The sequence below is a fragment of the Gallus gallus genome, chromosome 6, assembly GCF_016699485.2.
Source record: "Gallus gallus isolate bGalGal1 chromosome 6, bGalGal1.mat.broiler.GRCg7b, whole genome shotgun sequence".
NCBI classification, from domain to species: Eukaryota; Metazoa; Chordata; class Aves; order Galliformes; family Phasianidae; genus Gallus; species Gallus gallus.
The window spans coordinates 12,507,123-12,530,574 of record NC_052537.1 but is presented as its reverse complement, the minus strand read 5'-3'; the positions used below and the strand labels follow the sequence as shown (position 1 = coordinate 12,530,574).

At 52.2% G+C, this 23,452-nt stretch overlaps 2 protein-coding genes across 10 annotated transcripts in view; both read right to left on the bottom strand.

Moving 5' to 3' along the window:
• The window catches only part of CDH23 (cadherin related 23), a 128,569-nt gene extending 116,471 nt beyond the window's left edge, over nt 1–12,098 (bottom strand). For 8 of the 9 annotated variants that reach the window (XR_006939750.1, XR_003075564.3, XM_421595.8 and 5 more), the window contains exons 1-3: nt 11,411–11,576; nt 6,032–6,103; nt 4,139–4,216 (exon numbers count right to left, since the gene is read on the bottom strand). Coding sequence is in view for 7 of the 9 variants with exons in the window: in XM_421595.8 (XP_421595.5) it covers nt 4,139–4,216; nt 6,032–6,103; nt 11,411–11,540 (280 nt within the window). In the remaining 2 variants the exon portion in view is untranslated. Of the gene's footprint in view, nt 1–4,138; nt 4,217–6,031; nt 6,104–11,410; nt 11,577–12,015 lie in introns of those variants that run through there. The other variant, XM_015288246.4, reaches the window with a different exon arrangement.
• A 4,083-nt stretch (nt 12,099–16,181) lies between these two features.
• Nucleotides 16,182–23,452, bottom strand: SLC29A3 (solute carrier family 29 member 3). The gene is made up of 6 exons (XM_421594.8): nt 23,412–23,452; nt 22,515–22,766; nt 20,204–20,286; nt 19,692–19,918; nt 18,788–18,950; nt 16,182–17,951 (listed from the first exon to the last, which is right to left on the bottom strand). Exons 2-6 carry the CDS (start codon nt 22,752–22,754, stop codon nt 17,288–17,290), a joined length of 1,377 nt encoding a protein of 458 aa, XP_421594.3. The 5' UTR covers nt 22,755–22,766; nt 23,412–23,452; the 3' UTR covers nt 16,182–17,287.

Genomic DNA, 23,452 nt, shown 5'->3' with positions numbered 1-23,452 from the left:
CCAAAAGGACTGCAAGTTCCCAAACTAGCCAGATATTTATTTTTACAAGCACTCCCACCCTGTTCCCAAAGCACGAGCTATTTGCAGCACTTTCACCAGCTCAGCAAAGTTCCACATAGAATCACAGAATCATTAATGCTGGAAAAGACCTCAGATCACCAAGTCCAACCCCAGCCCATCCCCACCTGCTCACTGAGCCACGTTCCTCAGTGCCACTTCTCCACAGTTCTTGAAAACCTTCTTGAAAACACGGAAAAGGGGATGGCCGAGCCTTGTTACAAGATCACTGTGGATTCCCCCCCCTTCCATCCTGCATCACCCAACCCCAGCAAGCTTTGCAGAAGTCAGTCCTTCAAATTCACCCTCCTCTTCCACTTTAAGACAACGTTATTCCAATGATGCTGAAATGTCATCCCTTTGATGAAGGGGAAGCAGGATTGCTCTAGTTTGAGCGGTCCCTTTTGTCATGCGGTTTGGGAGGCAGTGAGGCATGAAAGCTTTCACAGAACTGCAGCTGAATTGAGAGAGGTGGACGCAAGGCTGCTTAGGGACCCGACGTGATGGATATCTTCATTTCTGAAGCCCATCCTGCATAGAGTGAACCCATTTGCTGGCCAATTAGACCCTAGTCACTGTATGACACTAAGATGACATTCCTTTAGAGGGACCCGAGCATCTAAGCCCTGCAGCATTCAGAAAGCCCCATACCACCTGCCCAGGGGGAGCACCAAGAGCAGCCCTGGGGGTGACACGGGTGCCCCATCCTCCCAACCCAAACCGCTGTCTGACAGAGCATCAGAACTCATCCTACAGAATGCTGACATTGCTTTGTGCCTCTTCGGGTGCAAAAGTATTGTTTGAAGCAAGCCTGATGTTCTCCATTCCAATCCCCACCTCCAGTCTGCAAAGAGGAGATACTAGCATGGACCTCCATTTCTCACAGGGATAGTAGCAAGTACACATATCCAGGGCTACAAAAGCCATAGCAGAGATTTGCCCTTCTCCTGCTCACAGACCCACCTTCCGATGAACTCAGGGCTGAAGCAATGCCACCCCTTCTGTGTGCCAATGAGCCAGAGTCCTCCAGTACTTCAGCATCAATATCCATGCTGCTCTCTGATACCTATGGCCCTCTCTGATGTGTGGCATTAAATGAAATGGCCCTTGGAATGATTTTGCTCAAGGCAGTGGGTAGTGCAATAAAGACAGACAGCTCCTCTCCTGCGAGCTGTCCCTCCAAGGGCTGTTAACCTGCTATTACTTCTACTTCTGGAGCAAAACACTATGCTTTGGCTACTGGAGTAGGCTCTGCAATGCCTGTTGCTCCATTTCTTCCAATGCACTGGATCAAATCAGTGGGGGGAGGGTTTAAAAAGCAGCAAAGCTCTCCCCCTGCACACAGTTGCCTGTGCATCTGTGACATGCCCAGGACCACATCTCCCCATCCGTGCCCCAGCCACCCGGTCCATCATTATCCCTCCCCCTCTCCAGGCTTCCCCTGGCTCTCCGCTCCTGACTCAATGGCACTCGCCCTCCTTCAGCTCACGTTTCCTATTCCCAATGCTCCCGTCTGGCGCTCCCCCTCTGCCTGTGTGTGTGTTTCATTACTTCTGGGTGAAATAGCTGACTAGAGGGTCACTCCACCTGAAAATTGCTCTCCCCGGACCTAAATGAAACAGATGGGCATTGATGATGTTTTCAGAGGAATTAATCAGCCCGGACTGGCGGCAGTGCCGGCAGCTCCATAGTCCCAATCTCACCTAATGAATTCCGAGTTCTCTGTCTTAATAGCTCCTGACAAGACTAATTTACTCCTGTAAGTGATTAGAGGGGGGAACGATCTCTTAATTGTTGCTTAAGATTCCTCTAGGCGTCACACACAGCAAGCGGGGATGCTCACTTTGTGTGAGGTGCTCCTTTGCCTGGGCACAAAAGGGGATGCGAAGAGGGCTGCGAGGAGGCACGCACCCAGGGCTGCCCAGGCAAGGGAAAGACTTGCTCTGTGCAGGGACAGCTGAGTGCTTCATCCACACCCCTAGCACTAAGAACATGAGCTAGGATGCTGAGGATGCTGCAGGAGGGTACCAAGACCAGGTGGGAGCTTCAGACCTCGCTCAGCACATGGCAATCCCCTCTTTTACTCCAGCAGCCTCTGCAGCAAGCATTTACTCAATGCCACGGTGATGGGTGCTTCTTAAAAACCTCAAGAAGCTGAGGGCTCTTTCCAGCTCTGCTACATGCCCCCAGCTGGGGTACAAGAAAGGTGATGCCAGGTGATGCTTTTTTTTCCCCATCAGTTAACAACCCTCACTCTGAAAATAGCTACCAACTGCAAATAAAACAAAACAGGCACTCTGTCAACAGTTTCAAGGTTGATGTTTCCCTCTGGCACATCTGGAACCAAAATCCCAGAGCATCAATATCCTTAAGAGTGAATTTCGTTTCCGTGCAGTGTAATACAGAGTTTAGGAAAAATAAAAAATAAAAATAATAAAAAAAATCAAGCCCCAAACTTAATGGCAGGAACAACTTTATACGCACAATATCTCACTGGAAAATAGACTTTCAGAAATCTCCAGCCATTTTTCAGCAGAATAGAAATTCCATCAAATTCCCATAAGGTATTTCAAGCTCAAGTACTCCAAGATCCACATGCTTGGTCAGGAAGTGTTCCCATTAACCTGTTCCCAACCTGCTCCCACTCCTACATCCACACAGCTGCTTTCTTCCCAGCAGCTCCCCAAGCCATGCTATGATTCTGCAGAGCCCTCGAACCTCTGAGAGCTCTGGCAAGGATCTGAGCACAGCAAGAACAGGTGTTGAGGATGCTGCTCAAGGTGGTAGATGAAGGTAGGAGCACATGAGAAGGGGTCTCCATCTTCTCCTGGCCACCCTTCTGCTGTTACTCATGAGGGCTCCCAATCAATTCCTCCAGCATTAAAGGCCCGTCACGAGCCCTGATTGAAGAGCACAAGTTTAATGGACTGAGAGTCTGGAAAAAGGCTAAGAACGATCAGGTCGATTTCTGCATTTACTTCAGACCAATCACTAGCTAAATAAAGAAATAAAAAATAAGGTACGCCTGCCAATCAAATGATGACCAAGATGTTTTTTTTTCTTCCAAGGGCACTGACACATACACGCGTGGATGTGCACCACAACCTTGCCCAAATTTCCAGGTGTCCAGCACTGCATCTGAAATGCTCCATGCTCAGGTATTTGCAGTAGGAAACAAGGAACAGAGGATGAAGTGCTGGCACAGTGAGAAATGTTCTTCCCCATTTAAATTCATCTATCCCTGCTTGGGGAGACTCCAACCCTCACTGCCTTGCCTCACTTTGGATCATCCATGCTTTCAAAGCTTTTACAACTGCTTCCTTCTGCTCTCTTCCAGAAAGTTCTCCCCCACAAGCCTCCATTCCTGAGGCCTTTGTCCTTCTGTGGCAAGGTCTAGCAGCATGGATGGTCCCAGCCATGGTACTGGGTCCAGTACAACACCATGGCACCTGACCACACAGACCACAGCCAGAGCCAAGGACACTGAGCCAGCCCTAAGGTAGTCATCAGGTGCTGCAGTAACACTGTGAAGTGTCCTAAAGGGACAAAGGCACTGAGGCTCCTCCAGGAGCTCTCAGTGCTTTTAATCATGACCTACATCTGGAGATCCTATTTCCATCCATATGCATTGAATGAATCCAGAGCTCACTGTTGCCAGACTCACCCATCTGCTTATAGCAGTAGGTCCCACAGCACAACACAACCCTTCCCCACATGGGAAAAGACCCCATCCCACACCACGTCAAGTAATTAGCTAAGTAACAACCACAGAAGCAAGAAAAAAACAACCACAGAAGCAAGAAAGGGGCTTAAGCTTCCCACATGCTGAGCATTTCTGAGACACACTCCCAAGCATGGAGAAGACCTAGCCAAAAGCATTCTAGTTCCACCTCTCCAAAGGCAGCCAGAAAGAACAAGACAGAACTACAGTCCCAGCTGGCAGTATGAACCCATGACCCAAAAAAAAAAACCTCAACCAACCAGTAATGATCAAATTGAATCACTGTTTAATTATTACTACGATTTAAAACCTTGTCCAACATTGGGTTAGCAAGACCAGCCACCAGCGCACAGCACTTACCCACAGGTGTGTCCTCATTGATCAGCAGGTAGGTGTCAAAGAAGTAGTTTATGAAGTAGGGCAGCCGGTTGCCCTGACCTGGGAAAGGAACAAGAGCAAAGAGTTATTTCAACAGTGCTTTGCAGGCAGGAGAATCTCAGGGCACAGGGGCAGGCTGGTGAGGGGTGGGATGTGGCTGGGAATGGGATGGTGAGGGACACCCCCAGATCACAGCTGATAGAGAGAGGAGGAGCAGAGATGGCTCCTACAATAGTCATGAGCTTTTATTTTTTAGTTGTTCTCTTGTGCAGAGGTGAGAGGGAATGGTAACAGGGCAGCAGGGCAGGCTTAATGAGAAGGTGTTGGGATGGTGAGAGTGAAGAAGGTGATGTATTGCTAAGAACAAGTGGAGAGCAAGAAAACTCAACACCCTTGAGGTGATGAACTTGCAGATGGAGGGAGGCGAGGAGATGGATGATGCTTTGGCAGGTTGAAGAAACAACAGGAAAGAGTCTCTTCAAAGCCCAGATTAACACAGGAACAGTCTCAAAGCGACTGTGATCTGCTCCCAAGTGCCCCAAATCCCTCTCAAGGGAAAAACACACCGTGGGCATGGGAGAAGGATGCAGCTTGGGCTCCTCTGGGGCTCCCCTTAAAACAGAGGGCTGACCACAGCTGAGAGCTGGGAGAAGCTGGAGGCAGGACCTAGCTTTGGACTGCAAATCCCAGGAAAGCTGTCACCTTCCTCCATGCTCCTGTAACCCAAGAGCTTCTCCAGGTGGCACCAGCCAGCTCCAAGGGATGGCAGTGAAGGGGAGTTTAGAAGAGAGCAGCCAACGCTGCAGTTTCACAAGCCTCCAAATTGCCTTTCTTTCCCCCTTGCAGAGCAGTGACAGGGCAGTTAGCCACTGAGGCTACATGCATCCCATACAGCGCCACAGAGATTGACTGCGCCTGTCAGTCGCTGTGAACGTCCTACACCAGGCGTGCAATCAGGCTGCCAATCTGGCCGAGCCATCTTGAGGCTCCAGGAGGGGAGAAAAGCACTCACTGCAAAGGGCACAGTGCTATCAAGTGGACACATGTTCGGTATTGTTTATCAGTGAGCGCCACACGAGCAAACACCCCTGCAGCCCCCTCAAAGGCAGCCGGGGGTTAGCCCGTCCCTGCAACAATCCCAATTTTCACGGAGCTTTGCTCTGCATTTTGTACTCGCACACCCTGCCATAGCCCTGCCAGAGCTCCTGAGGAGACCGAGAGCATCCATCACACCCCACGTCTGCATGCCCTGAGCTCTTCCCCCTCCTGCAAGCTGGCATTCACACCAGATGGAAATACAGGAGAGGTTGTGCAGTTCAGGGAGGAGTTATTTCCCACACAGCATACATTACAGCGCTGCTCAGGTAATAATTTTGCTGCTGAAAGCACAGGGAGAGTCCTGCCACGTGCTACAGCAATACCTCTGCTGTTAAACAGCTCGCAGGCTTCTGGTTCATGTCCTTGCCTTTTGTCTGCTTCCTTACGCATCCTTGCATAAGATGATTTGCCACCAGCTGTGACCTCTTGGACACACAGCTGGAAATTGCCATGGTCTTCCCACTCCAACGCACCAGGAACAGGTACCACCACTGGGGTCACCTGCACATCCTGCTCCTCTTCCTTCCACCTCACCTGCCCTCTTCAGAAGGGGACACTGAAGCAAGACCATGCAAGGTGAGGTCTTCTAGAGAATAATTTGTCCCATTGCGAGTAGGGGTAGGGGAGGGGAAGCAGCACCCCCAGCTTTTTGGGGGATTCCACCATGCCTACAGACCCATGCAGTGTCAGAACAGCCAGCTACTTGGCAAACAGCCAGCAGCCAGCACATGGGTTGGATTCCAAGCACGGCACTCAGCAACCACAAGCTTCACTTACCCAGAGGGACCAGCTCCAAGACCAGGAGGGACAGCAGAAGGTTGCTGGCAGCAGTGTGACGCTTCATGGTTCCTGCCAAAAAAGCAGCTCACGTCAAGTCCAGCATATCACAGATACTGTCTCATGCCCCCAAAGCAGGCTCAGGGACACAGCTGGCACATCACACACAGATCACTATTTTGTTAACGCTCAGCTTCCATGCAGAACACACCACCCAGAACCCTCCTAGCACATCAGGGGAGCTAAGGAACCAGCAACGCTTCTGTAGCTCATTGGGTTCCTTCAGGATCAGCTCTCTGCTCACATAGGACACAGCTCTAGGATGGGCTCAACAATGTCAGCAAAGGGCCACGCTGGCTTTAAACTGAAAGAGGGGAGGTTTAGGTTAGATGTTAGGGAGAAATCTTCACCCAGAAGGCGTTGAGGTGCTGGCACTGCTGCCCAGAGCTGTGGGTGCCCCATCCCTGGAGGTGCCCAGCGCCACACACACCTCTCAAACCAGAAGGGCAGCTGCCAAGCAGGCACTGCAGGGGCAGACTTGCCTGCATCCCACTTTGCTCTGGGATTTCCCCCTCTTTGCATCCCATCACCACCCTCAGAGCAGCAGGGTGCTCAGTCCCAGCCTGGCACTCCTCAGGAGCTTCCGAGTAATCGCTACACGTATTTCATTTTTACTGATAGAAATGTCAGAGAAGACAGTTTGGTTCATAACTCTGTCACCATCTCAGCAGAAAGGGCCTTAAATTCCCATTTCTTCAGCTATTCCCCCACAAGAGAGGCTCCAGGAGAAGAAAGGATGCACAGGCAGGAAGGACAGCACGACTGGGAAGCTCAGCACAAGCCCAAGGAGAGAGCTGGGTCCCTACATCCACACAGAGCTGTCACCCCCAACCACTGCCCAAATGGAGCATTCGAACCCCTCTGCAATCAGCAGTACAAAAACGCTATTGAGAAAAACACTAACTTTCTGCTGAAATAGCACTGCTATAAGCTCAGGTGAGCGGAAACATTATTCCCTGCCTTCACAGACCACGTTTAAAAAGCAACAGGGCGGTGGAAAAACAATTTGCGTGATGGAGAACTAAAGGCAGCTGACAGCATCCCTTTTGAGTGCCACGATAAATCTAAATATTGTACATTCCAAGTCAGTCACTTCATTATGTAAGTAATTGCCTGAAATGTCATTTTGATTTTTGTCTGTCTTCATTAATGCTGCAGCTCTTCACCGGCTCTCAGAGGCAGTTCACTCCAATACTGCAGATTTCGGAACAGGCTTGAGGGATCTCGGGGGAGAACTTCAAAACTTGTGACTAGGAGCATATTAAATCACACCTTCTACCTTGCAGAGGCTCTGTGTAGGAAGTATTCAGAGCAATACCCGGCATAATAATGTCTCTGGGCAAGTCATCTCTAGGAACTTACTGTGGTCTCCTAGCTGCAAAAGCACTGATGTTAAAGCAGAGAGCTCCCAGCCTCCTGGCAAACGCTCCCCAAGGCATGGAAAGCAGCAGACAGAACTGTATTAAACAGGGACAGACGAGAGCTGGAGGAGCTTCTCCTGCTAGAACGTTGTCTGCAGAGGAGTTGAGCACTTGAGAGTTCAGCTTGAGCCCGGCACAGCTTTTACAACCCAGAGAGAACCACACAGAGTCCCTGCATACATAGCACAGCCTTTGGAATTGTCCCTCCTGCTAACCCAGGAGGAACTGCAGCAGAGCCCAGCGGTGCATATCCAGCAGGATTTAACCCAAGCAATATTGGCAGTCTCTGTGAAACACTGACTGGACTCAGCACATCACTCTCAGGGTGCTCGAGTGTTGGCTTCCAGGCTGTGCACCTGCACTGGTTGTTTTTAAGTGTACTGTTGGGGTGCTTGTATAGGAGAACACTGTGCGTGCATGCAAAACACACTGAGCATCTTTGATTGCCTCCACTGTGTCCTGCTGACAGAGATGCTCTTGCATTCAAGCTGCTGGTGTTGGTAAGTGGGCTTCAAACCCAGAGCCCTTTCTCCCTGTCCTAGTAAGGAGACATGGCAAGAGGGAACATGTATGGGTGAAGCCCTCCTAAAAACCACTGCAGGAGGAAAGCGGGTCCCAGGGTGAGCACCCACAGCGCTTTCTTCACCCATCACCACTGCAACCAGACTGAACCCTTGCAAGCACCAACATCAAGCCGCAACCCCCGCACTACCTGCAACGCACATCCCACCTTCTCCACTGCACCGCTCCCCCACCAAAAGCATTGTTAAAAAATAAGTTGACTCCTAAATTCTTCTTTTTTTTAATGACTTCTTAGCCAGGTCTCCACAATAAGTGTAATTCCACGCATTGACTTGAGCAGCACACAAATCATAACTCCTAAAAATAACAAATTGCAGAATAGGGTAATCAGAAGTAAATTGATATTGATAAATAAGCTTTTCTCCCGCGCAGTAGGTGGTTTATTTTAATCTAATGAGTTTTATATTTTCTGAGCTTTCAGATTCCGTGATGAAGAGCCGTCCGCGCCAGAATTACGGAGTGCTTGGAAATATTGTAATTTTATGGCTCATTTTGTCAGGACTCTCGAAAATGAGATTTGTTCCCAGTAAAAAAAAAAATTGCCCCTTTTTTATTATTATTCTCTTCCCCATGGCGAGGGGAAAAATCCCCTTGCTAAATAAACGCAGGGCTGTCCATTGGGAAGGAACGCAACGCTGCCACTGCTTTCCTCTATCAGAGTCTGCAGAGAAGCTCCCAGTGTCTGCAGCAGCTCATTCCTTTCTCCAAGCAAAGGAGAAGTGGGAGCTTTTTGTTTGCTTTTCCAGTAGGAAACAAGCATTAGCTGCAGAACATATTGTTTAACCAAAAGCTTGAGATGAGGAGAAAGCACTATTTGAGCAGAAGCTTCTGGACCTTGCTCCACATAAGAAAACTTTGTCCTAGTTGGAAGTGCTGGACTTGAGTTCATGTTTCGCCCCAGCTGGAAGTGAAATCACAAGTGCTATAAAACAACCCCAATAGCCACACGGGTTTGCGCAAGCAGAACACTCCAGCTGCACAACTACAGAACATCATCTGGTAGCACAGCGTTACAAGTCTGAGTATCACATTCACTGCCTCGTTCATGCAATGTTAATAACACCTCCGGGTCTTTGGATCGTGGCACATCCCCCCATTAAAGCATGCATGCCACCTGTCCTGCCATGCTTAAAGGCAGCATCTCTTGTGGGCAGACGGAAGACACCGACCAGGGCAGCACTGAGTCCCCAACAGTGGTTGCTACACTGCCTGTGGTGACCAGTTCTCCACCATAAAGCCTTGGCAAACTGGAGCAACAGTGGCACACTGGGATGAGGCACAGGGGCTGTACCAACCGGGATGTGGCTCAGCGGTGATGGCCCGATGGCTGGACTAAGTGAGCTTAGAGGTCTTATCCAACCTTTATGATTCTATAACCAGAGCCCAGCTCACAGGGCACACACTGCACGGTCTCACACGACAGGAGCCTCTCTCCACACCCAGTTTCAAAGAGCAGAGGACAAAGCAGCAAGAGGAAAGGTTCCAAGGGTCTGACCAAAACCTGCTGGACAACGGGGGCTAGATGCTTTCTGCTCATGCCCTGCTCAGAAGGGACAACAACTGTGAAGTGCGGCTGAAAATAACACACCCATCTAAGTGTTCCACACACATGCAGGATAACAAACACCCCCAGTGTGCACATGCTATGTGACAGCTACTTGAGCAAAAATGCTATTCCAACCCCATGTTAGAGCGTGCTGGCAATTGCCAGAGCTTGGAGATCCACAAGGCTTGAAAGAGCCTTGCGGAAACCACCGAGATTCCCCATCTCAGACACACAAAACACAAAGTGAAATAGGACCCCACAGCAATGCAAGCAGGAAGGCACAAATTGTAAATATTTTTAATTATTTGTAGGTCTTAGGCCATAAAAGTCCCAAACTAACCCTTGTCCTCCTGCAGCATCGCTGGAATTCTTTTTGTGGGATGCTGTAAGGGGAAAAAGGGAGGAGTGCTGGGGTGCACTTGGAAACATATGTGCTCACAGATCGCAAGCATTAGTCCACAAAGAACACAGCCTGCACTCAGGCACACTGCTGCAGAGCGGGGCTGCAGGCAGCTGGGATGCTTCCACCCTAACAAGAGGCAACAACCCCATTCACAAAGCATTAGCGCTCCAGACCATCTGCACAGCACATTTAAGAAACTTGATGAATGGAGCCCTTTTTCAGAAGTCCCCAATGTCACGGCTGCTTCCTCCTGGGGATGTTCTGCCTTTCCCAGCCCATATCACGAGGCTGGGCTCTGTCCCATAGCAGTGGGAGCCCCTCCTTGGGTCACCTCCCTGATGTTTCCAGGTAGAGCCCTGAGGTGAAAGGGGCAGAGCTGGGTGCCCTTCCCACCCCCTCTGCAACACACTGCTGGGCTCCCAGCTCCCACTTATCTTGCAAACATTCCTCTCACTTATCACAGAAGGAAAAAAAAAAAAGAATAAAAAAAGTGGAGACCATCAAATTTTACAGTTCCTCATGAAGGGAGTGTGTTACAATTTAGCATTAAAACAACACGCCGTTCTTTGCCGACACAATCTCGACTTTGTGCTACGAAGCAGTTTGCCTTCACAACGCTGAGGAGGGAGGGAGGGAGGGGGTGGAAGGAGAAAAACACAACTGCGAAGGGATTTCCTCCCTTCCCTCCCCAGGGGAAGGAGGAATGGCAATATTAGATCTCCCTCCCCCAGAACAGCCGCCCAGATTTCAACAAACACATGCTTCCCATGGGAATGCCACCGGGTGCACAGCATGCTTCAGCCCCAGCCTGCAGCGCTCTCATGCTCTGGAGCTGCATGCAGAGATGTCCCAGAACAGTGAACTGGGAAGGGCCAGGAGCACCATGGGGACATCTGCTGCGCCCAGGGGACCTGTCACTAGGAGGGCTTTGGTGGTCTTGCAAACACAGACAATAAACCATTGCAAGCACAGCATAGAAACTTCCCATTCCAGCAGAGCACCCCCAAAATGACACCGTCACACCACTGGAGAAATTATAAAGGTTGGAAAAGCCCCGTCAGTTCACGAAGCCCACCCCCACCTGCCCACATCCCTCGGTGCCACATCTCCAAGGCTCTGCAACACCTCCAGGGACGGTGACTCCCCCACCTTCCCCGTTCCATAAAGACAAAACCGACAGCCAGCAAAACAAATAAATAAATAAAATACAAAAACAAATAACTGTTGCTTTCTCCTTCAGCATCTTCATTCGTCCCCCCTTTTCCTTCGGCAGATCCTCACTAATGTAAATTTGCCCGGTTAAATGCCGACAACAAAGCCCCGCACCTGTAACCCCCAATTGCAACTGGGCACAGGCTGCGATTTACCTCCCCGCGGCATCCCGAACCTCTCCCGGTGCATCGGAACAGAAGGACCGGTGCTGTGCAGATCAAACAGCAGCGGGGAGACGCTGTCCCTGCCACAGCCCGGGCTCCGTGGAAGGCAGCCCGATGCCATGCAGCCGCCTGCTATCACGGGGACCAGCCCTCCCTCGTGAAGTTTGAGCGTTTTCTTTAAATAAAGCGGGATGCATGCGGGGCAGCGCTTGAGGCGCTCAGGGGAAGATGATTTAAAGGAAGAGACGAGCGAGCAAAGGAGCGGGAGGACGTTAAATAAAAATCGCAACCAAAAGAACCACAAAACAATCTAAAGTGTTTTCACAAGAAACAACAAGAACCCACCCGAGGCGAGTCGGTCGCTTGGAAAAACCTTTTTCCCGATCCCTATGGGTACGGGGGGATTAAAGCAATCTCTTTCATCACGTTGGGCGCTGCTTGGCCACCGGCAGCCCCGTGCACGCCGGTGCGGCAGCTCTCACCCCGCTTCCCGCACGCGCCGCTGTTGGAGAAGTTCGGCAGCCCCCCGCACCATCCCCGTCTCCCTCCTCCCCCCCCTCCCCGCCGATCGCGGCGGAACCCCCGCACCCCGTTACCTGCGGCGGGGCGCTGCCCGCGGGGACATCACCTGCGGCGGGGCCGCTCCCCCCAGCCGCGACGAGCGAGCCCAGGCGGCAGCGGAGGGAAGAGGAGGAGGAGGAAGGGGTGGGAAGGAGCCCGAGCGGCGCGGAGGAGGCTGGCGCAGCGCCTCTCGCCCAGGTAAGGAGTATTTCACCCCCCTGCCCAGCAAAGCGGGTCCCCCTCTGTATCCCCTGGGGAAGGGGACCACGCTCAGCACGCTTTAGGGGATGGAATCCAGGCTATGTACCCCTACGTTAAGGGGATTCAGGGTCAGCATCTCTCCCGGAGCATCTCCCATGGTGGGGGGCCCGGGCTGAGAAACCCCCTGGAGCACTCCCTCCCATGCTTTATGGGGTTTAGGACCAAGTACTCCCAAAAGTGAAACAGTCCAGGCTCACTACCTTCCTCCTCCCCACCCCTCTTTCATTCCACCCCCCCCCCCACACACACACACATTATGGGTCCCAGGCTCAACGTTCCCCACATCACAGAGTTCACTCAGTCCTTTCCAAGATCACAGTCCAAGCTTATGACCCCTTCAGAGCATCCCCCAGATAATGCAGTCCTGGCCCCTCCTGTGTCTCCCCCTCGCTACAAGGTCTAGCTTCAACCCCTTCCCAGGAAAGGGGTCTGGCAGCAGCAGCACACTGGTGGTCGCCTCTTGCAAAGAAACTTCAGCCCAAGGCACGCATTGTGCACACGAAGTTTTACCTCAGCCTCTATTTCTGGTTTCTTTTCACATTATTAGATTGTGCAGGAAGGCCAAGTAGGTCCACAAGTGCAGTGTAAATCATACATGAGTGGAACAAGATACAGGCAGCACGCTGGCATCAGTATCACTCCCAGAAGCATGCCAGCACCTGCATACAGTTATTATTCTTACACACCTCACCCTTGGGTACCCAGTGTTACTACGGCAGTGCCACTGATACACACTTCCACGCAACCCTCTGCAGAAATCCCTGCTGATCTTATGGATGGCTGTGGCCTTACAAGCAACAGGCATCTGGATGGGGACAGGAAGGAAGACAGGTTCCCAAGAGGATTAGGGCAGCACTGGTCACCTTACCTTTCCATGGAGTAGCTTGTTATTCAGTGACAAAATTAGGACCTACACCCTCACTACTTCTTACAAGTAGCTCTTAGTTAAAAGCCCAAACAAAAACACTTGGTACTGCCAAAGCCCCTCACAGACCCTTACACACTCACCTTCACATCCCTCTTCCTCCCACAGCAGTTGGCAAATGCCTCCGCAGGCCCAGGAGGGGATAATTAAGCCCTTGCTTCTTGCACAGCTTCTGCTAATTATGCAATTACCTCGGCTCCTCCGCTGATTGATCTGGGCTCGGCAGGGGGTCGCACCCTGTGCCCTACAGCCAGGTGGAGTCCGTGGGGGGTAGGGGCGTGGCACGGGGCAGCCGCACGTTGCAACACGCACCAGAGCCAGTCCCTGGGTGTCCCCCTGCAGCTGTTTGGGGTTAAGCACGAGTCCCTACAGCTGAGTGCAGGCAACTCCCGCAGCAAGCTGAGATGGTGGCCGATAATTTCACCTCGTGCCTTTGCTCCGGGTCTGCTCTCAGGACCTCATCCTAAAGTTGTAGCTTTCTTTTGTTGTTGTGGGTGACAGCGAGCCGTTGTCCGGCATCAAATTCATTCCCAAGCCCCCATTCGGCCCAATATTAGGATCACATTGTTTACTCAGGAGTTACGGGTGAAGCAAAGCGAAGCCCCCCGCCCGTAGAAGAGCAGAGCAGTCGCTTTCTTTTTCCGCTCTCGCTCTCCACAGGCAGAGCACGAGGTGCCATCTGCAGGCGCAGCGCCGCGCGGCACCCTGTGCCAGCACCTCACCCCCCCGGCTCCAGGACGCTTCCCTCGCGTCCCAGCTGAGAGCGGGACCCGACTCCTGGAGACGGGAGGTCCAACGGGCCCGACCACGCGCTGCCATCGGGGTGACGAACAAGGAGAGAAACTTTCCGAGCGCACGTTGTTCTCGCGGCGCAGCCCAGCGGAGCACAAGCCGCTCTAATCACAAGCTACAGTCCTTCACCATCTGGTTAGAGCCTAATTACAAATGCAGGAAAATAATGTGCTTTACAATTGCACCAGTAAATGCTGTAAATGATTTAAATGCATGCATATGTTCCCTGCAGAATTCAGCATGCATCTGCGGCTTCTTCTCCTCGCGCTAGGCACACAAATCAAGGAAAAAATACCCAACTCTGACGAACAGAATGTCCCTAGGACGGTGATTTTTATCCCTTCTTCTTCCCCCCCTGCTGGAATAGCAAACGGGGCCTTTTTGTAACAATTCATTCAGCAGCGTTTTCTCCGCTCCCATTTTAAAAACTGTTTATCGCCGCCGTGTAAATATAGTACAAATTACCCCATAAAGCACTCAGAAGGAGCACGGCAGCCGGGTAAGCCTGCAGCTGGCTGGTGCTGTTTCAAAGCAGAGCCGTTGCGCGGGGCGGAGTGGGGGAAGAGCTGGCTGCGGGGTCCCGGCTCTGCTCGGCTCAGCTGCCGGCAATGGGGCCCCCGAGCCGGGGTTTGGGGTTTCCAGCCGTGCTCTGGCTCAGGCTGCAAAGTCATGGAGGTTTGCCAAGCCAAAGAAAGCTTCCACTCAGCCAGCATCTGCAGAGGGGAAAATGGCTAAGGGATGGGGTGGGATGGGATAGATCTTTCTCTTGAAGGGCTGTTGGGACAGTCCTGGCTGCGGACGTCAGGATGCTCTGTGCTGCTGAGAGGATGCCCTGTGTGGAGCTGCGGTCCCCACAGTGATGGTTACCACACACCTCCACTCTTGCAGTCCTAGCTGCAGGCATCGAGCAACCAAATACAAAGCTGCCGCAGCTGCTTTTGACCCAGATTCTGGCCAAACACTAAAAGGACGGATCCTGCCCCAAAAAGCATGCACAGTAGGGCAGCCAGGAGGCAGCTTCTCTTCTGTCCTCTCAGCGTGCATCACCACCAAGGCGATGCTGGAGGACAGTGAGGTGGTTTCAAAGATGCCCCCACCCGCCAAATGTTCACAGCATCGTGCCAAGGGCTCTGGACCGTGTGTTGCAGATGGAGAGGTGGCAGGAGGCACTGTTCTCATCATTCTGCAGTGGGGACAGCCCACATAAGGCTTTGCAGATCAGAAAGCCACTTGCAACCCACGTGAGGCAAGCATCATGCCATAACACACATTTCCTTTCCTCCCAGAGCACTCTGGTTAGCTTTAAAGCCCTTGGAGCCTGCATACACAGGCTCCAGAACTGGCAGCAGAATGGCTGGCACCACTAAGGACAGAAAGCACACAGAAAGGGTCGGGCACAGGCTCAGCCATTCTCTTTTGAGCAGAAGCTGCAACAGATGCGCCTCCTCCACTTCCTGCCCTTCTATCCAACCCCCCTCCATACCATCTTCCCATTTTTGCTCTTCCATTTCACAGCCTCTACCCTCCTGTGGCTGCTTGGCTGCGGAGCCCAGGCGGGTGCAGGAGGCAGCACAGGGCACGGTGGCACCGCAGGCTGTTTTGGCAGCAACGCCAGCCCTGGGCACTGCACAATCAGCGGCTCTTCCCCTTGGCAGAGAGCAGGCATCCAGGAGAGTTTTGATTGAGTCTCACTTCACAAGTCCACGCTCATGAATTCTGCAGGACTCTGCTTGGCTCGTTCCATGCCAAGCCCTGCGGAGATCACGGCGGTCCTCTCCTCAGCAGCCAGATCACGGCCAGGTTCCCTCCGCACCACACGAAGCCCTCAACAAGCACCAGCCTGAACCTTAGCTGGGTGTCTGAACCCACAATAGTGAGGGTGAGAAGAAGCCAAGCTGGCATCATTTGGCTCCAGGCTGCTGCAAAGAAGGTTTGGGAAGTCAGAGTGTTTGACAACCAGATTCAGAACTACAGCAGAGTTGCACCTCTCAATAGCAAAAGACAGTGAAAACATTTACAGCTCTGCTCATCTCAGTGAAGCAGCTGAGGAGGTGGTATGAGCCGAAGTCAATCTGGCAGAGCCTTTTTGGACGCTGGCTCCATGCAATCTGGCTCCATCCCATCACGCACATGAGGAGCAGCACCACAGGACGTGGTCAGTCATGGCAGAAAGTTGTGTCTCAGCCCATGCATCTCCAAGAGAAATCACTGCAGGCACCAGCATTTACACAGATTTAACTTTATTACCAATGGTATCAGACAATTAAGTCCCGTCTTGAGAGGTATTTGGTAATTTCACTCTGTAACATCATGGAGAGGATGAGCAGATGTGCAAAGCAGCCAGTAAATGAATCAGACCTCATAACACCTGGTACCTGGGGAAAACCAAACAACACAGAGCAGAAGACCTCTAAACTGCCTTTAAAAGCCCACCAAGGCCACTTGAAGCTAAAGACATAGGTATATGAGATGCCACCAGGGTGTGCCCAGCCCTGGGCATTTCCATCTCAGAAATGACTCCAAGACAAGAAGCAACTCTCTTTGCATCCAGAGCCACTCGCTGTCTAACCAGTGAATAAGAAACATTAATGCCACCACTAGTGCTTGTGCTGTTGATTGCAGAGCCCACATGTGCAAAGTTGAGTGCTGTAAAGCTTCTCCTCTCCATCATACACCCTATTACTGGGTGTCACAGTAACTCACCCCCCTGAAAGTACCTGGGGACTGTCATGCTGTAATTTGCTGTTTGCTGTAATTAATCAATTTTCTGCCGTGAACACAGTAATTGTAACATCAGAGCCCCTTTGGCAACTCTCCCTGATTTTACAGACCTCTCTCAGCCCAGGATAAAGGCACCTTAAAAACACAGAGGACCTCTTCACATTTCAGTTTCCTTAGGACTCAGCTGCAGATCAGTAGGGTAGTGTATGCAATCACTGCCTTCACAACTGCACCCAGCAGCACAGAAAAGCAAACAGCCACAGGCTGGAAAAATCATCGGAAAAAATCAATGCACGAGGAAGTGCAAGTGGAATCTCCCTTGCACACACCAAGGTTTCCCTTTCCTTGGAGAAATCCCTCTGCCCTGCTGCTATTCACTCTCTAGGCTCACTGAAGGCTTCAAGGGCTGAAGTACCTTTGGTTCCACACTGCCATTGGGGTATTATGCAGTGTAATGCCCATTTCCAGGGGCATTTTAACGAGGGAAAGGTTTCTTTGACTGCTCGGGCGTTCCCATTGCTACCCTGCAGTCAAGGCTTTTGGTCCATTTGCTTTGCTCCCGAACTCCTCCTGGCCGGGCAAACCAAGAGCATCCATCTGGCTCTTCCCTAGATGAGGTGCACCACCAGCACAGAGCATGCAGAGCCCAGGGCCAGTCCCAGGACCAGATAGAAGCTCATCACCACCCCTGCTGCCTCAGCCAGCTCCTTGGGCATGATTTTGGGGCCATAGACAAGGGTCAGCGTCCCCAGGTAACCATTGCTGAGACCCAGCAGTGTGGTGAAGGCCACTGGGTAGATGTCGTGATCGAAGAGCACTGTCCTTATGTGGGCCCGGGGCTGGTAGTTGCAGAGGATGAAGAGTGGGAGGAAGATGGTCCTGAGGAGGACGAGGACAGGCAGCAGCCTGCTGTTGGGGCCGGGTGCCTGGATCCAGGCGGTGATCTGCCGCCCGCACCAGTCGGCAAAGTTATACAACAGGAAGCTGGTCAGTGGCACAAAGTACTTGGTGGCCCACAGGCTGCCCGAGTTCTGGTGGACGGACTGGATACTGGAGGAGAGTGAAGGAAAAATGATGATGGAGACAAAGAAGACATAGAAGAGGCAGAAGCCGAGGGCGGCAGTCTTGCGCAGGATGGGGCGCAGTGGAGGGACAGCGGTGCTTTGGGGCAGGCTGTGTGCTGAGCCTCCTGGCTCTGTTTGGTCCTCCAAGGGGCTGCTGGGCGATGTGGTGGCCAGTGATGGGTGCTCCCAGTGGCTTCCCATGTAATACCTGAAAAATGGAGGAGGAAGATCATACAGAAGTTGGAAATTTGGGGTTGGGGGGGTTCAGCAGCACCCTCACCAGCAGCTCCTGAGGAACGCGGCTCAGTGGGCACAGTGATGATGGGCTGACGGTTGGGCTAGATGATCTTAGCAGTCATGGGATCACAGAACCACAGGGCTGGAAAAGCCCTCTCAGCTCATCCAGCCCACCCTCACTGCCCATGTCCCTCAGTGCCACAGGTCTGCAACATCTCATGTGACAGTGACTCCCCCACCTCCTTGGGCAGCATACGCCACTGCATCACTGCTCTTTTAGAGATGAAATGTGTCCTAATGCCCAACCTGAACCTCCCCTGGCACAACTTGAAGTCATTCCCTCCAGTCCTGTTGCTGTTACCTGGGAGCAGAGGCTGACCCCCACCTCACCACCGCCTCTTCTCAGGCAGTTATAGAGAGATAAGGTCTCCCCTGCACCTCCTCTTCTCCAGACTGACCCATCCCAGCTCCCTCAGCCACTCCCTGTAAGACGTGCTCCAGACCACTCATAGCTTCACTGCCCTTCTCTGGACACACTCTGGGGCCATGTTTTTCTTGTAGTGAGAGGCCCAGTGCTGAAACTTAGCACTTGAGATTCAATCTCAGATCATCAATAAAGATCTTAATAAAGATATTACAAATATTTATCTTTTCCAACCTGAACGACTCTATAACTCAATGATGCTATTCTTCTACCCCTGAGAAAGCTCTCTGGAGGCTCAGCCCACTACAAGTTTCATCCTGTGGTTTTGGCCAAATGGAGGCCAGCAGTGCTGCCCTGTGGGTGCTGCCAGAGCCCAGCCATACCTGGAGTACTCCAGCCGGGGCAGCAGGAGGTACACCATGATGCAGACTACGAGGAAGATGTCCGCCGTGAGGAAGTAGGCCAGAGCACTGTCAGTCACATCGGCCGCTGCTGCCAGGTCGATGATGGAGGCGATGGCGCTGACCGTGCCTCCCATGGCCTGACCTGCAAGGTGGCTGTTTGTGGGGAGTGGCCGAATCAGAGGCCCCTCGAGCCCCCTCCATCACGTCACACCACAGCCAGCAAGTGAACCAACCCAACGAGCCAAACTCATTAAAACACTCCTGTTTCAGCCCCAGGAAAAACGTCTCCATCTCCATTTGATTTTTTTTTCTTTCCTCATGGTTTCTCAACCATCCTACAGCACATTCATAACGTTATCAACACCAGCAAGCCTCCAGGGAGCTCATCACTCACAGCTCCCTGCGTGCCCCTCATCACTTATGGAAATGCATGTAAATGCTGAGGGAGGAAACAAGGCAACATTTAAGATTCCTCCAGATGCAAAGTGAGGAGTGAAAGGACAGTGTCTTCTCACGTGGGGAAAGCACGGATCATGCTGTGACTTTGGTTGTGGGCACTGTGAGGGATGTTCTCCTTTGGGCAGGGATGGTAAAGGTCTGTCCCTGCTGAAACATCAGCACTGGAGATTGCAGGGCATTTGCAGAAATGAGAGCGCTGGCTCATGTGACCCACCATGCTTCTCGTTCAGCAACTTCCCTTTATCTCAGTCTGCAAGTTTTTGGGTTTTTTTTTTTTTTCTTCGTAGGGCAAAGTGAAGTTTCTAAAATAAACACCACGTGACAAAATGCCAGATGCAAAGGGAATAAACCCAACCCACAGAGCAGAACCACACCAGGAGGGAGGATGCAGCAGGAAGGGACCCTTCACGCTCAGGACACGCACCTGCCAGCAGTGCCTGCGAGTTCCTCATGGGGAAGCGGCTACTCAGGCCCAGGATGCTGCTGGTGAAGATGGTGGAGGCACCGCTGACCACCACCACGCAGCCGATGGTGAGGGCGAAGAAACAGGTGGTCCAGGAGGACGTATCCACCTTCACCAGCACCGTAATCACCAGGAAGATGGACAGCATGATGAAGAGGGAGGACAGGATGCGGACACTGGCGGGTACCCTGGGGACAGCAGGGAGGAACAACTCCGTGACCTTCCTCTAAACTCCCTGTCCTGAACACATGTTCTATCCTCATTTTAAAACTGTAACTTAATAAGCGTGACGCAGGGAGCGGCATCTCCTCTGCTGCGAGGATCAAATAAAATCCACTTTAAAATAAAGAAAGCCAAAGGTGGAGGAGATCACTGTTTGAGCAAGGAGGTTACTTGTTACACAGGCTCTCAGCTCACCTGTGGGGCAGAAAGGAGAGAGGGGCAGAGGGGAAGGCTGCCCACCCCGCACGCACCTGTTGACCAGCAGGAAGTTTCCAAGCAGGCACAGCACCGAGGGCACGGTTGAAGCGATGGAGATGTAACTCTCAAAATAATCCTGCCAGGAAAAAGGGTGGGAAAAGAAAGCTCAGGTGGAGCATCAGAGCGAGCTCCAGCTCCTAAATCTGGCACGACACAGCACAAAAGGTGCTACTGCCCAACCCCAGCATGCAGCCAGGAACCAGGAGGCACTTGGCACCTTTGCTCTCCTTTTTCCAGGTTCCTCTGCAGCTTTGCACTGTCTTCTTTTAATCAGTTTACAAGCATGTTAATTTATTCCTCACCATCAAGAGCTTTACTGCAAGCGACGGGAAATCTAATAATCGCTCCTAGAGGGGCTGTAGACACGGAGATGTAAATGCCTGCACTTACTGCATCAGCCTGGGAAGCAGCAGGCTCAAAGCTCTGCAGACATACAATGAATTAGGGAAGAGACAAAACAACAGGCTAAAACTAAGCCTTATTTACCAACCTACCCCAAAAAAGCCTCCAGGGATATTTAATACGCTTCCAAGTTAATTTTCTTTTTGAGGTGGTGGTGAGGAAACAAAGCTTTAGAAAGCTTTGCACCAAGCAGAAGTACATCTGCACTTGCGGTGATGCTGCGCTTCAAGCACCATGGGGAAACACTCGTTTGCTTGCATGAGCAGCAGGAAGGGAATTTGAGAAAGTATTTAAGAAACTTGGGAGTCTGAGCTGCACTCGGTCACCCAGGGAAATGTTACTCCACCTTACCCATGGCCAAATGCTGCTGGAAGAGAAGGAACAAGCAGAAGTGTTTCAATTGCTACTGTTTCTGGCTAAAGGAAAACAAGGAGGACTATGAGTTGGCTTTTCTATTTCTGCTGACTCTCTGCAATGGCCTGCATCACTCCCGTGGAAGTGGTTCGAAACAAAGTTACAAACCAACAGGATCACATTGTTCCACTGACCGGCAGAAAGCATCACCACGCCCAGAGGATGGGAGTGCAGCACGGTGGGATGTGTCGGGTTTGAGTCACAAAACATTTGCAAGTTTTAAACCTTTGGGAGAGTCTTTGCCGTGGCCAGAGTGCTTTCCAGACGGGCCGAAAGGGGCTGATAGCTTTCTTTTTGATTCAGCTCAACCACCAGAGAAGACCCAGGTTGCTCTGCACCGACAGAAGTAACAACCCTCATGCTCAGGCGCATGCTGTGTATGTTCGGATGCTGGCACATCACCAAGCGAGGAAACAAACTCAACTGTGCCCTTACACCAAGGATAGAAGCTCTGCATGGAAAAAGGAAAATCATCTTTCTTTTTTAACAGAGAAATGATCTGAGCAGGGATACAGCAATCCTCAAAACAGGAGTTTTTAGGATGGAGATGTTGGTACTGGAGGAAAATAAGGTTCTCTGGATGGGCCACCTTCCAGCCCAACAGTGCCCAAGCATGAAAAGCTTTCATGAAATTGAGAGAGCTCTTCCAAAGATACTAATTTTACCCCAAAGAGGCTTATTCAAAAATTCCCCGAGACAAGCTTCCTGCAGAAGCAATAGGAGTGGGTGGGATGCAGGGGGATGGCATGCTTCATACCCTGCCCTGAGCACCCTCTCCAGCATAGAGGAAGGGCCACTCAGCACCAGCCTGGCTGCACCATTATGGTGTCCATCAGCTTAACTCACCCAGGATCCCCATCTGCACCAGCACGCTGGTGACCCAGCATTGTGATCCAAGCACCACCAGCTGCACTGTGCAACGAAAGATGCCCACACAGCAGGCTTCAGAGCTACTAAAACCAGCACAGCTGGGGGTACCATACTTGATGTCAGAAAGCACGGAGAAAACGTGGGCGTTGAACCGGGCTCTGTGCTTGTGAAAAAATGTGCCCAAACCACCTGAGCAAGCTGGGCAGCGGGAGGAGCGGATGCAGACTCATTGCAACCACTCTTTCTTCAGCCAGAAGGAAAAAGCATCGCTTTGGAGAGGGAGCAAGGAAATGAAGGGAGGCCATGCCTGCTGGGGACATCCCCAGGCAAGGACAAGGAGGAGCAAGAGAAGGCTTCTGGGGAGAAGGCGGCTTTCTGCGAGGAGAAGTGCCTTGTGTTCCTACTTGCTAGCAAGCCTGCTGCCCCCAGTGCACATCAATCACAGCGTGACAAGTTCCCCATCTTATATGCCAGGAGCCAGATGTCTGTGGCCTCAGTAGCTACTATGGTCACATCTGCCAGACCTTTTAAGAACCTCCAGGCTGACTCCACCGCCACTAGGATGGCACACTGCTTAGCTATGTGCTCCCTTGGTGGTGCCAACCGGTGTGCACTCACCCGCAGGTCGGAGGGGGCTGGTTCTGCCTGCTCCGAGCAGTTCTGTAGCTTATATGCCCAGTAGTGCTTGGCCGTGATGAAAAAGTTCCATGGCAGCAGCGATCCGACGCCCAGGAGGAAGAAGATCACATAAGCCCCATAGAGGTGGTCGCTCGGTTTTGGCTGGCTGGCTCTGTTCACTGAGGGCTCCTCGATCAGCGGCTCTTCGTCCGGGGGAAAGCTGCTGCCCGCTGGGTGCATGGTGTTGGCACGCTGCAAAACAGCCACGTGAAGGGGGTTAGCAGGTGGGGGGCAGCAGGAACTGCCCTGTGGGTGCCCAGCTGAACCGGTACGGGGCTTGGGAGGGCTGCGAGGTGAAAACTCCGAAGGTGAGAGTGAGACAGGTCCGCCACAGCAGCAGTGTGCCCATCCAGCAGGCAGCACGGCACCTGGCCCTGTTCATTACAGCTAATAATTAACCTGTGCCCACACTCACTTTTCCCTCTTGTAAGCAGGAAACCCAGCTCCTGCAAGGCTCGGAGGAACATCATAACAGCACATGACCTCCCTCAGCACATCAGGCTGTGCAGTGACCCATCAACCAGGCTTCTCAAAGCGTCCTGGAAGCTGACCTCATGCCCCCAAGCTTGTAAACTAACTCAGCACAGTGAGGGCTTTGCTAAGCCACTCGTAAAACCGGTGCAACAGCAGCGGGCTTTGCAGGGCGACTGCACAGACACGCAGCTCCGCCAGGCTCTGCCCAACGGACCCCCCCGGCAAAAGCTGCGAGGAAGGCCCCGCTACGGCTGCGAGAGGAGAAACTGTCGGAAAGGGGGGATTTTGCAGAAATCCTCCCAGCAAGATAGAGGGAAGCGCTGTGTGACATCCCTCCACCCGCAGCCCCGCAGCCCCACTTACTCGGGCGCCGCACGCCCCGTCGGCTCCTTCCGTGCCGGGCC